Below are 15,208 nucleotides of genomic sequence, written 5' to 3'. Positions count from 1 at the left end.
TCCAGATTTATTTTTTGTCCTCATTCCACCAAAAGCTGTGCAAATAAACGTTCTCAACCCATTCCGACGTCGTGGGCACCCAGGGTTGGCGTTCTTGCTATAGCCTGGGCCTGCCTGCCCTGCCTCTTTATACCGAGGCCTGGTGTAATCATTGGACAGCCAGGCCTTAGATCAGCCTTATATGTCTTCCCCAGTCTAATAAAGGACCCCATATCGTGCTATTTACATTTTGTGTCAAACTAGATTCTAACCGTGCAGTACTCAAAATCGCCCATAACCAGTTTTCATATGTAGGAGGGCTAGTATCTTTCCAAAGTTTGCAGATCTCCCTACGCCTTATTATGATAAGATTGAAGAATAAGGCCACTTGTGCCCCCCATAAACTAAAAAGCTGAATATCAATCCCAAAAATGACTAGCTAAATTTCATGTCAGGGACCCTTGTGTTTTAAAAATGCCATCTAAGGCCTTCTCGACCATAGACCAGAAAGAACCCAAAGAAGGACAATCAAAAAAGAGATGTATGTCATCTGCCTCCACTAACCCACATCTTGAACACGATGGAGGGTGAGTCACGAACTTTGCAATTTTCTTTGGCGTGTAGTAGAGCCTATTGATGGTAAAATAGTGATTCTTCTTCAGGGAGGCTGATCTGACATGTTTATACAAGGTATTATGGGATCTGTCGTAGAGAGCAACCGATGTCTCCTCCAGCCCCGAGGCGTTCCAGATTTGATACATTGGGGGGGCCGTTGTTTCCTCCTCCTGCAACATTTTACCGTACCATAGTCCCACTTCCTTCTTCATTGGGCTAGGGGATAGAAGTGCAGACTCAATAACCCAGTTCCCGCCGATGTTCTCTCTCTCTGCGGCAAACCAAGAACAGATCTGAATATACTTGAATCTGGAGAAAGAATCCCCTACCTTCGTTCAAGACTTCCCATGGGAAAACTCCCTCTGATGTTACTATATCTGCCCATACTGTTATGCCTGCTCTCCTGATGGGAAGGGAAAGACTGTCCTTAAAGCATGTTGGCAGGCCCGGGAAGTCCCAAATTGGGGCAAGATCTGAGTAATACTTTATGCCCCATCTCCCTTTGACTCTGGTCCATACTACAAGTGCATGCTCCAGTATCTTGAGACGAACCTTTTTGTAAAATTTTGGAGCACCAAATTTGTAAAGGAAGCCGGGTCCGCCCCTCTCTTGAGCCACCATTGTGTTCAGTATCCGCCCCCAGTTGCAATCATCAGGACTGGTAAGGAGGCATCTAATGTTTTTCAGTTGGAAAGAAAAGGCATACCAGAGAATGTCGGGGAGCGCAAGACCTCCCTTCAACAATCTTCTTTTCATCTTTTTTCAAGAAATCCTTGAATTTTTATTTGCCCATATAAAGCTGCCGATTTTCCCTTGGATTCTGGCTAAGACCTTAGGTGGAAAATTCAGTGGTATCATATTAAAAAGGTATGTTAATTTCGGTAAAGTCACCATTTTAACCAAGTTGATCCGACCATAGATTGTAAGCTGGAGGTTCTGCCACCTCAGAAAAAGGTGGTCGATATCCTTGGTCACTCTTTTTATATTGATCAATGCTACAGTATTAAGGTCTGGTGTTACTATTATGCCTAAGTATCTAAACTGAGTGCTTCGGGCTCCCCCCCAGTTGTCTACACCCCAGCACATTATTTCAGTTTTTTGGTTATTTATCAAATACCCAGAATGTTTACCGAAGTCTTTCATTATTTCTTCCACTCTAGGTAAGACCTCAGCGGATTGCTTGTGTAGATTAGCAAGTCGTCAGCATGTATCACCACCTTGCAGCTAAAACTTCCAGCAGTGAAGGGTGTAACTTGATCGTCTAATCGCAGCGCATGTGCCAACGGCTCGATATAGAGATCGAATAAGAGGGGCGAGATAGGACACCCCTGCCTGGTTCCTCTCTTTACGCTGAAGCGTGGAGTCAACCTGCCATTCAGTAGAATTGCGGCGGATGCTCCTTCGTAGCATCCCCTCAGTGTCTGAATGAAAATTGCATTGAAGCCCATCGTGCTCAACACATCCCACATAAAACTCCAGTTGACGCGGTTGAAAGCCTTTGCCGCGTCAAGCCGCCACTGCCAGGGGTTCCGACCGCGTCTTTGCAAAGTCTATGCTTCCAAACAGCTGAAGGGTTAAGTCGTGTATGTATCTTCCTGGCACAAAGCCTTTTTGATCAGAGTTTATAAACTGAGGGATTAGCCTTGCCAATCCGCTAGTAAAGATCTTGTAATCCGCGTTTAGCAGGGAGATAGCCCTAAAGGAATCGGCCTTTAAAGGATCCTTCCCCGGTTTTAATATTAACACAATTGTGGACTCCTTCCAGGAGGGAGGTATCTTTCCCTCCGGGCTGTATATGTAATTAAACAATTGGCAAAGTCGCGCCACCAAAGTGTCCTGTAATGTTTTATAGAAATCCCCGGCTTTATTATTCTTTATTTTTTTTATATAAATGCCAATTTCTTCCTCGGTGATTGGACTGTTGAGGATATCTAGACCTTGGTCCGTTAATCTGGGAAGTGCCTTGCTCTCTAACCACTGTAAGGTGTTACCTGAATCGGGTATAGGCTCTTCCTCGTCATATAATTCGGAGAATAGTGAGAGTAGATGCCTTTCCATGTCCTCCTGTTGGCAAGATGTTGTTCCATGCTCGTCAATCACTAAGCTATTTATATTATTCCTGACCCGGTCCGCTCTAATTTTACTGGCCAATATGGCTCCGGCCTTTTCTCCATATTCATAATTATCCATTGCATATACAGCCCATTGTGCCTTCACTTTTGAGTCTAACAGCCCACGATATTCAAGCCTCAGACGTTCTAAGTCTTCCAAAACTTGTGGCAGGCTATCAGTATTTACACTGTGCCTTATATTCTCCAGTGCAGAGATTTTGCCTTCCAAGTTTTTAAATTTCAACGCCTTCTCTTTGTTGTTGGAACTAATAAAGCTATGGATCTGTCCTCTAATATAGGCCTTATATGCGTCCCATACAAATTCTATGGCGGCAGAACCGACATTATCTATAAAGTAGTTATTAGTTGCGTTGACAACTGCATCGACTATGTCTTGGTTATGCAGTGCAGCCCTTTTTAAAGTCCATCTAGGGACAGGAGTACGAGTGTAAACATAAAAGGGGCGTGATCTGAAAGGATGGTGGGTAGCAATTTGATGTCAGAGATAGCCTCCAAACCCTGCCTATCCACCAATATGTAATCTAGTCTTGAGGCATGTCCATGTTTTTTACTAAAATACGTAAAGCCTGATCCCGCCCCCCCCTTCATTCTCCAAAGATCCATAAGGCCTACCTCGTGCATCATGTTGACCGTAGTTCGTCTAGAACGTGGGATAGTGATGTGCTGGCTATAATTGGAACGATCCTTCTGAGGATCAAGAAGTACATTAAAGTCCCCTCCTATAATAATGTGGGAGGTATTCTCTATTAAGTTGGACTGAACTTTAAGTAGCCATTTGGGGTCATCTATATTTGGGCCATAATGCGAAACAATAGTCTGTTTGAAGCCACTAAAATCAACTTGTATTAATACCCATCTCTCTGACTGGTCTGTAGATGTTGATTTTATAATCCCCCTGGCTTCAGCCTTGATCAGAACTGCAACACCCTTATTTGTTCCCGCCTGCCCAGAACAACTAAATGCGCCTATCCATTTGGTCTTCCCAAAGATCTCTTAATTTTCAATTGCACTTAGGTGTGTTTCCTGGAGGAGAATTACTTTAGCCGGAGATTGCTCCAGAAAGCACAATATCAGTCTCCTTCTCCTGGGACACCGGAGCCCATTTACATTCCATGAAATAGAAGATATATTTATTATAGTGTCTTCCCCCCCCCCCCCCCCCCCCCCCCACTTTTTACCTGTCCCCCGTACCTCCATCTGCACTTCTGAAAGCCTCTGGAATTTATAGTTGGAATGAGAACTATTTTTGTCTTTTTTTTCCCCCTGCATCCCCCTGTGCTTCCTTCCTGACCCCCTACCCTTACCTTCTCCCACCCTCCTTGGGGAGCCCTCCTTTCCTTTTTGGGTGTGTGCCCTTATCGGATGCCCCCCACCCCGTGTGTGCGTCTGAACAAAGGTGAAGCGCACACCGGTAGAGCCGGGGAGCATGACGGCCGGAAGCTAACGGCCATAACGGAGCTCCACCCCTTGTGTGCAGTTTGAGCTTGCAGGTTCGGCAGGAGAATGCATGAGCCGGAGCGGCAGTGAGTTCACCTGTGCATTTCTTTTGGGGTTTTGCATCTACTGCGGTTTCTTAGAAGTGTGCTAGAGTCGGAGCGGCAGTCAGTTTACCCACGCATTTTTCGGGTTACGTATCTACCGCGTCCCTTCTCTGGACGCAGTGGAGGCCGTAGCGGAGGCAGCCTCTCCATAACACTCTTTTTTACTATTGATTTGGTCTGGACTTGGTTTCCTGCTTGAAAACGCGGAGCGTGAAGTGAGTGCATAACGAGGAACGCGGATGGTTGGTGAGAGCCCGGTGTGGTTCCGAGGGATCGGTGCGGCCAGGAAGTGGCAGAGAGATCCGAGGCGAGTCTCTCTCACCGGATGGGAGACACTACTGATACGGTCCCATACCGAGGCGGTAAGGTGGTTGCCCAGTAAGACCGGATACACAACAGATACTGTCTCTGGGGGCGGAGACCTACAGATTACAGTGAGGGAATGTAATGAGGACATAAAGAACAAGGGAAACATTGTTACTGCCGCAGATAGTAAAGAGCAAACAGGGGAAAGAGTGGCTCTTAAGGATTACTTAGAATGGGAGGGGGATACCAGCCTGGTTTCTGTGTGCACGCTACTCGGTGGAACAAAGGTTTACTGCAGCAGGAGCAGTTTGGGGTGTCTTGTATGGAGGAGAGGGGTATTAACGACGACGACAGTTTTAGTGCAAGCAATGCTTCCCCCCCCTTGAAAATACCTGTTGCTAAAGCAGGAGTAAGTCGTTACACCCTACGGAATCGAGCTGCTAGCGTAGCACCAGCCCCCCAGAAGCTCTGTCATTATCAACCGCAGACAAAGCGCGGAAGATGGCCTCCAGTACCACTCCAACCAGTATACCACTAAGTATCGGTGTTGATAGAGCGACTGTTCTTTCCCCCTCCATGCCAGATCCACCACCCCAGCACTCATTTTCTCTGGCGGAAGATAGGGTTCATCCCTCAATAGAACTCTCAAACAGCTTCTCCGCTTTGGAGATACAAGACTCTGTACAAGATCCTGCACAGGATGATGCGAATAAGGAGGAGTCCGATGGCTCTCATACAATGAGGGAAGGGGCACACACAATTACAAATATTACTTCATCATCAGCGATTAATCCCATCTCCTTGGCAGACATTTTGCTGGGGATAAAGGACGACATGGGGAAGAGATTCGAAGAAATGGGGAAAAGATTCACAACTTCAGAGTCCAATCAGGTCGCTATTCAGGCCTCCTGCGAGGTGCTGGCCAAGAAGGTGGAGGAGGTCTCACTACGGACGGAGGCTTTAGAAGCAGAGATGCCTAGGATCAAGGAGGCACTTAGTACAACCTCAGCCCACATGAACAAACTAGCGCAGCAAAATCAGGAAATGAAGGATGATATAGAGAGGCTTGAAAATCATGCCAGAAAGAACAACCTAAGACTCTTGAATGTCCCCGAAGATATGGAAGGAGGAGAAAGCAAGAAATTTGTGGTAGCATTACTTAAATCTACAATTCTGAAGGACTCGACTGATGAAGAGGCTGTCCTCATACAGAGAGCACACCGGGACCCATATAGACGGAATCCAGAGAGAGAGAGTCCCAGAAAGATTCTGGTGAACTTTCTGACATATTCTATCATAGAAAGGATCCTGTCCGCAGCGCTAAAAACTGGGCCTATAAAGTCTACCTCGTTCTCCAGACCTTTTTCCTTCACAATCCGCTCTGATATTTCACACACAACTGCCACCAAGCAATGGGAGATGGGCAAGAGGCTTGCAACATTTAATTCTCTAGGAGCACGTGCACAGATGAAGTTTCCTGCAACTCTCCGCATAATGTGGCAAAACCACATGTACAATATACGACAGATCGATGAGGCAGACTCCCTTATAGAAAAGATTAGGATGGATGGTAAGGGGGAGGCGGAGAAGGTGCGGGCTAAGCTTAGTAGGAAATTCTCAAGAGGGAAGGGCCCAGAGAAAAGGAAAAGAAAAGGATTCAAACAATAAAAGCACTTGAGATTACACATAAATTAGGTAGAAAAGCAGAGTTCACTTCCCAAAGGCAAACTCAGTTTGAATTTAACACTGTTTCGAACCTAACATAAGCACATTTAAACAGACCACTGTCCAGATTACACACCAGCTCACACAAAGTGCTGACAAAATGGCTTGGTATGGAATACCTTTCCCTAGCTTGGCTGAAGCAGCGCATGTTCTCACAACAGTAGGAAGACGAGAGCATATGCAGGCTTACCATCATAATCTCTGCATCTTTGCTTTGGGGGCAGTGTATTTCTGCTAAATGAGTTCCCAGCACCATGGTTATTGTAGTAATTAGACCAGCTCTCCTTGGTGTTCTCAGAGTGGTGAGCTGGAGCAACCACTGTGACCGCGCTAGGTATTGCTTGCCCACTAGAAGAATACTGATCAGAAGGCTTGCTAGATGGCATGGAAACTGGATTATAGGTACTCTCCAACTCATTCCTTTCGGACTCAAACTTCGTTCTCTCACGGTGCTCTCCTAGAAAGAGGAACAAATTAACTTTGTTAATATAAATGGCAGTGTATTGCATGAGTCTAACCAGTGCATGTAGTAAATCAAGACATAGAAAAAGAAATCAAAACTTGACATATAGAATGTTGTAATTAAAGTGTCATAAGGCTTGAAATGAAGTAGTGTTGGTCAAAAATTGCACATTTCCTACTACGCCGGCCACAATTAATGGGGAAAAATATTACGTCTTAACTGGATTTCCTATAAAAAATAAATACATCTGCAAAATCTCTACACTCAAATACCATGGAAGGTCTATTAGAACAGCTGCAGCTCCATTCAACATGCTCAAGTAAAAACCAACGGCAAACACTGCAATACACTTGTGAATACATCAGTTTTATTCTAGCTGTGGTCCCTCGACTATGCTACTCCACGGACTGGCATCAGAATGCCTTAATGAAGCTTGTGTTAGGTTTCCAAGCACAATTTAAATATTTTCGTTAGACCAAGTAAAGAAAAAATATGTGGTGCCTATAAACCAGAGCATCCTAATATGCAACGCAAAATATCAGTAATTTAACTCTATTTTCTTCACTTAGAAAAGAGAAAAATAAACTGCTGGATGGTGATATACAATAAGTTAGAATAAAAGTGGCTCAAGTTTTCAAAATCACCAATAAAATGAGCAGAAAAGAAAATGTCAATATTTTCTTTTCTTTCATTAATCAAAATGATAGAAGCCAATTTGTTAAGAAACTATAAAATATTACGGGCCATCAAACAAGACCTACTGTTAAGACTCATGTATTGATAGTATATTTTTAAAAAATGCAACTTAGATGTCTAAAATGCCATCTGATTTTCGGAAATTAAACAAGAACTCGAGTTTTCCTCACAAAAAGACTTGTGGCACAATTTACAAGCATTAGCAAAGCCAATAGCTCTTGCCTATGCAAGAAATACTGGCTCTGTCAGTATGTTTTAGCCATGTTGAACACCAGCGTGGCTGTGTTCATTATGGCTAAAAGTTACGGGGTTAAAGGAGAGTAATGCTATGTAGTGACACAGAGTCGTGAAGTGCCAGAATTGGGTGGTGTGGAGGGAAGTGGAGTGTCATGGAGTGGTGCAGAGATATTTGGAGTGTCGTGGGGGAAGTAGAATGTCGTGGAGGAAGTATAATCTCGTAGAGTGGAAGGGTGTGAAGTGGTGTAGAACCGAGTGGAGTGGTGTAAAGGGTGTTAAGTAGAGTAGAGTAGAATGTTACAGCGTGGTGTAGAGTGGAGTTGACTGACCGAGTAGGGGAGTGGAGTTGAGTAGGAGAGTGGAAGGGCGTGTTGTGGAGAGGAGTGGAGTGGGGCCGACTTGAGTAATGTATTGTTAGATAGAGTGGAATAAAATAGCATGGCACAGAAGGAGTTGCATAGAGCCTTGTGGAGTAGTGTTGTACAGTGGTACAGAGTGTTGTGGCATAGAATAAACTTCAAAGGAGTAGAGCGCCATGGATAGTAGTGGTGAAGAGTGGAGCAGAGTGGCCTATAAAGAACAGTGGTGAGGAGTAGAATGGCGTACAGGTCATTGCATCAGTTCTGATCAAAGGGGTGAAGAATGCACTGACGCAGAGCACAGTGGTGTAGAGTGGACTGCAGCGGCGTAGAATTCAATGGCGCAGAGTGCAGGGGCGCAGAGTAGAGTGGCACACTATGGCATAGCATGAAGTGGCAGAGAGTACTGCAGAGTACACATAGTGCCATCTTACACAGATGATACTCTCTCGTATATTAGGGACCCGGTGACCAATCTGTCCCCAGTGTTCGATGAGGTGGTAAGATATGGTCAGCTCTCAGGCCTCAAAATTAATTGGACCAAGTCAACTATTTTCCCAATGTCCTTAGCCATGTAGCCTACGGAATTAGATTACCCTCCAACATGGACCACTGAGCCTGTGCGTTACTTAGGTGTGATGGTTCATACAGACTCAGAGTTGGTTCTCAGCGAGAACTATGGAAGAGCAATAGCTATATTAGAAGAGGATGTGGGGCGCTGGATTCGACTACCCTAGTCTCTTCATGGGACGCATATCCCTAATGAAGATACAATGAGAGGCGGTAACTGTTAAGGTTAGAGCGCACAGCAGGTAAAGGTATATTATAGCTGATTGTCCAAAGTGGTGCTCAAAATGAAGCAAGTCGGTTACCACGACAAGAATAGTGCTATAAATAGCTCAAACAAATATATATTCCATCGAGCACTCAAATAAGTCCAATAAATTTCTTTATCAAGTAGTGCAATTGTTATTTAATCTTGAATATTTCAATTCTTCTCTTCATTGAAATACATTCTTCAACAATCTCCAAATTGTGCAGCCTGAGAAGACGAGACGCGGTTCGAAGTGACAGATACGTTCACCCGAACACAAAATGCATATTATGGATAATAATCTACTATAAGAGATTGAGATACGGAGAATTAAGGACTACAATTTTGAAAAGGTTGGCTCAACGAGGAGACATATAGCCCTGAGGAAGTCTTAAGTCAAATCAGACTAGACGAAACACGTGTTGGCTGCACATTTTGGAGATTGTTGAAGATTGTATTTCAGGCTGCACAATTTGGAGATTGTTGAAGAATGTATTTCAATGAAGAGAAGAATTGAAATATTCAAGATTAAATAACAATTGCACTACTTGATAAAGAAATTTATTGGACTTATTTGAGTGCTCGATGGAATATATATCCCTAATGAAGATGGTGGTGCTCCCAAGATTTTTATTTCTATTTGTGAATGTTCCGATGGTACTCCCTGCGCACATATTTAAGGTAATTTGCTCTTTATTGGTGAAGTTATCTTGGGCCGGGAAGCACTCACGAGTCAAGTGGGACAATCTTACACTACCCTGCCCCGGATTTAGAATTAGATTACTGCGCGGCGTAAAGCTCACATGCCTACCACTGGATATGCGAGCAAGCTGACCTCCCACACTTACAGGTCAAAAGGGTTGTGGCGATGCCATCTCCTCTCCCATTTTGTTGTTTCGTGCCCCTTCCAGGAGGGCGGGTATTTTAGACTCTGGGAATTCTACCACCCATGCATGGCAACATTTGCTAAAAAGACAGGCAGGCGCTGTCCTATACTCCCCCTTAACTCCGGTGGAGTGGTGCCACTGGCTGCTGATATGCCAAGAAAGATAGGTGGTCCGCGCACTGGCATCAATAAACATTACTAAAATTGGAGATCTATTTTCAGAAGGCATGGCTCGAAGATGGGCTGAGAATGAGGTGGAGGGTCATGATCGCTCACTGCTCATGCGATTTCACTTTCTTAGAGTGAGGCATGCCCTCTGTGAGAGGCTTGGGGAGGATATGATGGAGCTGCCGAGAGATCGCCTCCTTCTCTTTCCTTCTGCATACGGATTCACCCAGTAAGATTGTTTCCAGTATTTATAACATATTGCAGGACTACTGCAGGAACCACTTCACTAATGCTAGGTTGGAATGGCAAAATGATCTTGGGGTAGCTCTCGATGACATTACCTGGCAATATTGCTGTGAGGTCAAGCAACAGGTCTCCTTGAATGGGAGGCACCGCCTCATACACTTTAAGTTCCTTAATAGAGCTTATTATACACCCAATAAGTTACACCAATATGGCCTCCGTGACACTGCAGAATGTGAGCGGTGTCAAGTTAGTCCTGCTGGTTGTTTACATATTGCCTGGACGTGCCCAGTGGTTGCTAGATACTGGAGACTAATCTTCTGTGCACTGAGTGATATCACATGGTTGCACGAAGTGATTGCGGAAGGATGCACGCCGCTTAATAGACATGGGATCATTGCTCGCATAACGCAGGGTGGCGATGCGATGGGCTCAAGGGCCAGCACCTGCGGTTGGAGACTGCTCAAAAGATATGGTTTACTGTAACACACAATCGGAGTTATACAGTGAGTTGCTACATCCACAGAATCGCCCTAAAAGCTTTTGGGGCCTGTACCAGCGTTAATTAGCTGGAAAAGAGGCAGATGTGTTTGGGTGGAATGACCAAACTTGATTGTGTTGTCTGGATTAGAGTTCTTACATCATGGATTATACTGTACATTACCCTGTCATTTACTGCATGTGTTGATATTCCGTTCTCACTTGGATCTGCCAGCAGCTGCTTAAACTTTGTATTTCGGAGCTGTATTTTTGTGCATCCTATATATTTCTGACTGCACTGATGTAGCTTCATACAATATCCTGAGAAAATGCTGTGCATTCTATTTACGACTGCAATGTATGCTCAGTACTGTGCAGACCCCCCAGGATATTGCGGCGTAGACTTGCTAATTTTGCGGCACAAAAATTGAAATTTAGCAGCACCAAAATGAAACTTTTGCGGCATTATTGCAGCACTTTATTTTTCTCGTAATCATTCCATTTCAGCCCTATATCAATGGAATCTGTTTTAGCATAGTATTCCACTTTGAAATAGGCATGTTTAAAGTTTCTGCAGCTCTACGAAATCACAGCTCCAATCTACTAACCTCTTGGGAGGGGGCTGTATTTCTCCCTGGTATGCTCTAGCACCCATGTATGCACCCTACCGTGGCACCACTTTCTCTACTCCCTGGTTTCAGTCACACAGCTCCCTTCACGCTCTAGTTTCAGTCACGCAGCTCCCTTCGCTCCCTGGGTTCAGTCACACAGCCACCTTTCGCTCCCTGGGTGCAGTCACACAGCCCGCTTCGCTTCCTGGGTGCAGTCACACAGCCCCCCTTTGTTCCCTGGGTGCAGTCACACAGCCCCCCTTCGTTCCCTGGGTGCAGTCACACAGCCCCGCTTCGCTCCCTGGGTGCAGTCACACAGCCCAGCTCCGCTCCCTGGGTGCAGTCACACAGCCCAGCTCCGCTCCCTGGGTGCAGTCACACAGCCCAGCTCCGCTCCCTGGGTGCAGTCACACAGCCCAGCTCCGCTCCCTGGGTGCAGTCACACAGCCCAGCTCCGCTCCCTGGGTGCAGTCACACAGCCCAGCTTCGCTCCCTGGGTGCAATCACACAGCCCAGCTTCGCTCCCTGGGTGCAATCACACAGCCCAGCTTCGCTCCCTGGGTGCAATCACACAGCCCAGCTTCGCTCCCTGGGTGCAATCACACAGCCTAGCTTCGTTCCCTGTGTGCAGTCACACATCCCCGCTTCGCTCCCTGGGTGTAGTCACACAGCCCAGCTTCGCTCCCTGGGTGCTGTTACACAGCCTGCTTAGCTCCCTGGGGGCAGTCACACAGCCCGCTCAGTCACACAGCCTTCTCTTGTGTCGTGTACACTGACTCCCTTTTATGGGTAGTGCTAACAGGACAGACATCTCACAATAATCATCCTTCAGAACCAGGTTCCCCAGTTCCACATTTGGCAGCTCTGACCATGGTGTCACATCCCCTCCCCCGCTAAACACCATACTGCCCCACTGAAAGAAACTCGCACTTCAGTCAACTACAACCCAATTGTGCCGCTATAAACACCTGGGTGCGGCTCAATTTAAATTACGCACTAGACAAGAGCAATATGCTCCCTACAAAAAAAAAAGTAACAACATCCTGGAAAATGCAAACTTAAGTAAAGCATGTGAAATGTAAGCAGGAACAACATGGTTACTTTAACGCTTTTACACTCGCTCATCAGAAACCAGTGAGTGTTTTTGCCTGAAAAGCTAAGGACATGACTACAGGGCACGGAATGGACCTATTTCAATGTCTATTGCTTATATCCTAACAGAACGTAAGCAGTCTGGTAAAAAGCCATCTTTCCTGAACACAGAGCTGCAGTACACATTTTCTTTTCCAATCCACCTGTTACAGTACCTCCAGGATTGGTGCACTAGTTCTCCGCCCAGGGGAAAACAATGCTATTCAAAGAAAGACAGGAAACAAAAGTAGTGCTTCACTGGCAAACTCTGCAGAGTGGTGCATATGTGTGTTGGGTGCGAGTAAAATCAATCTGGCCACTTTGCTACCACTCTGTCTGGCTTTATTTAGTTATTTTTCATATATTGAACCTTTGATTACTGCAGATGCACTTTGGAACAGTGCTTTAAATGGGCCGGTACTGTCTGGTGTGGAGTACCAGTACTTTTTTATTTTGAGAGAGAGTACCGGCACTTCTCAAAAGAAATGCAATACCTTTAATTAAAGAGTACCAGCAGTTCTCAGAAACAAGCCGGTACTCTGAGTACCTGCACTTCTCTTTTTCCATTTCAAGCACTACTTTTGAATGGAAAAATGTCAGAAAAAGACATTTTTGCTGTGTTTTTCTTTTTTAGATCCATTTTACAGGGGAACAAAAACGAAAGAAAGAGGATGAAAAGCGGTTTTCAGTATGAGAGGAGGAGCTGCTACACAAAGAGAGGGAATAAGAGGGAGGAAGAAAGAAAGGGGGGGCAGCTGAAGCGACAGAGCAGCAGTGGACACTGTCATTGTATTCTCTGTGCAAAAAGGAAAAGACAAATGGTCAGATTCATCAAGGCAAAAAACGGTCGCAAACGGGCAGATGCTCAGAATCTGCCCCTTTCCGACCGGTATTTTTGCATTTGGGATGCATCATCCCAAATGCAAAAATCGCAAATTGCAATTGCATTTAAGGAATCGCGAATTGAGATTCCTTAAATGCAAAGCACGATGCCATTTAAAATAACAATTTCTCTATTAAGGTCCGCTATTTCCCGAAAAATAATGGCAGGTGGTAAATAGCGAAAACTTTGGAAAATGCATTGTAGTGCATTTTTCACAGCTGAATGTTACACACACACACATGCCCTTGGGGCATGTGTGCGCGCAACACATGTGCACATATCAATTTCAGTGGTGCAACAGGGTGTCCCTTTTGGCACCCTTGCACCCTTGAAATTGCATACACAATTTGCGAGTACCTATTGTGTACTCGCAAATTGCGCATGCAATTTCCATTCATTCCTATGGTCTGGCCTATAGGAATGAATGTGACGCCATTCCTTAACTGCGACTCGCAATTTGCGACTCGCAATTAAGGAATGTTTGGAAATCACTATTTTTTAAGCAATTCCTACATTCATAGGCTTTTGCGATTCCTTAATTGCGATTCCTTAAAAACCGCAATTAAGGAAGCCTACATTGATGCATGTGCCCCGGGTCCTTTTCCTTCTCTGCCAGCTCCACCCGTCCCGGTGCGGGGGATCCCAATTTTATTAATTCTTTCCTGCAATTACATGAACAGCAGTCGAGCCTGCAAGCTAGAGAGAGGAGAAGCAATACATTCCTTTTCTCGCTCCTCTTTCATCAAAATTATAATGCAGGAAGCAGGCAGCTATGTGGTGACGTATGCGTGTACAGCCAATAAAATGGCAGAATTTATTTTTTACACCTGCCAGGAGCCCTTTTTTGCTGCCGGCTTGGTAAATAACGTGGCCATCACACTTGCCAGCTGAATTTTTCAATTTTTTTCGTGAATCCTGAAATGCTGGAGGGTCTGAGTGTGATACTACTGTGACTGATTTTTTGTTACTTTTTTGTTACGAAAATTCTATATATATATATTTTTTTTTTAAGTACTGCAGTACAGTATAGTGGAGTAGTTGAGGTACAGTGCAGTGGCACAGAGTGCATCGGTTTTGAATGCGGGGTATAGAGTGTGGGGGCGTAGAGAAGGGCGGCGTAGAGGTGGGGGGTCGTAGCTTGGGGGAGCATAGAGTGGGGGAGCATAGAGTGCAGTGGCAGAGCAGATTGGTTCATAGTGGAGTGGTACAGGGTAGAGTGTGTGGCATAGAGTAGCAGCGTTGATTGGAGTATCATTGAGAGTAGTGGTGTAGGGTAGTGTGATGTGCGGAGTAGAGTGGACTGGAGTTAGGTGGAGTGCACTGGCATAGCGCAGAGTGGTGTAGAGTGCAGTGGTGCACAGTTGATTAAGAGTGGTGTATAGAGTGGATTGGCATAGAGTTTAGTGACGTAGAGTGCGTTAGCAGTAGAGTGGCGTTGAGTAGATTGGTGTAGAGTAATGTACTGTAATGGTAATTATATATTGCTTACTATCCCTGACGAAGCATTGAAAGTATTTTCAGCGAGTAGGACGCTACTCAAGAACACAAAATGGATTAGTGGGGGGTTAGGGTAGGGAAATACAAGTTGTTAATTCGAGCACTGGAGATGCAAGTCTGTTAGTTGGATTTAACAGGGAAGAGTCTAGAAAGTGTTATTTGGGAGATCATTTTAGTAGGAGGAGGTTTGGGATGAGTCAGAGGAAGGATAAGGGAGGGAGGAATCTAGAAAGCGTTATTGGGAGATAATAGCACAATGATATTTCGGATGAGTCAGAGTGGAGAAAAGGGATATAATGAGAGATATAGCGTGAAAGTAGTGCACTGGACAGAGATTAAGGTTTTTTTTCTTTTTTTACAGTAGGAATAATGCAATAAATATATAGATACATAACTACATTGAAAAGTATATGGAAAATAATAAAGAGATATAACGTTTTTT

The 15,208-nt window shown here is 45.0% G+C and overlaps 1 protein-coding gene across 4 annotated transcripts in view; it reads right to left on the bottom strand.

The window, feature by feature from the left end:
* The window catches only part of RBM27 (RNA binding motif protein 27), a 1,065,407-nt gene that overhangs the window by 785,846 nt on the left and 264,353 nt on the right, over positions 1–15,208 (bottom strand). For all 4 annotated transcript variants that reach the window (XM_086931662.1, XM_086931660.1, XM_086931661.1 and 1 more), the window contains one exon: positions 6,489–6,755. In XM_086931662.1, coding sequence (XP_086787788.1) covers positions 6,489–6,755 — 267 coding nt within the window. The remainder of the gene's footprint in view (positions 1–6,488; positions 6,756–15,208) is intronic.

This window comes from Lissotriton vulgaris, chromosome 7 (genome assembly GCF_964263255.1).
Source record: "Lissotriton vulgaris chromosome 7, aLisVul1.2, whole genome shotgun sequence".
In the NCBI taxonomy this organism is placed as follows: domain Eukaryota; kingdom Metazoa; phylum Chordata; class Amphibia; order Caudata; family Salamandridae; genus Lissotriton; species Lissotriton vulgaris.
The sequence above is the reverse complement of the archived record's forward strand: the minus strand, read 5'-3'. Positions and strand labels throughout refer to the sequence as shown.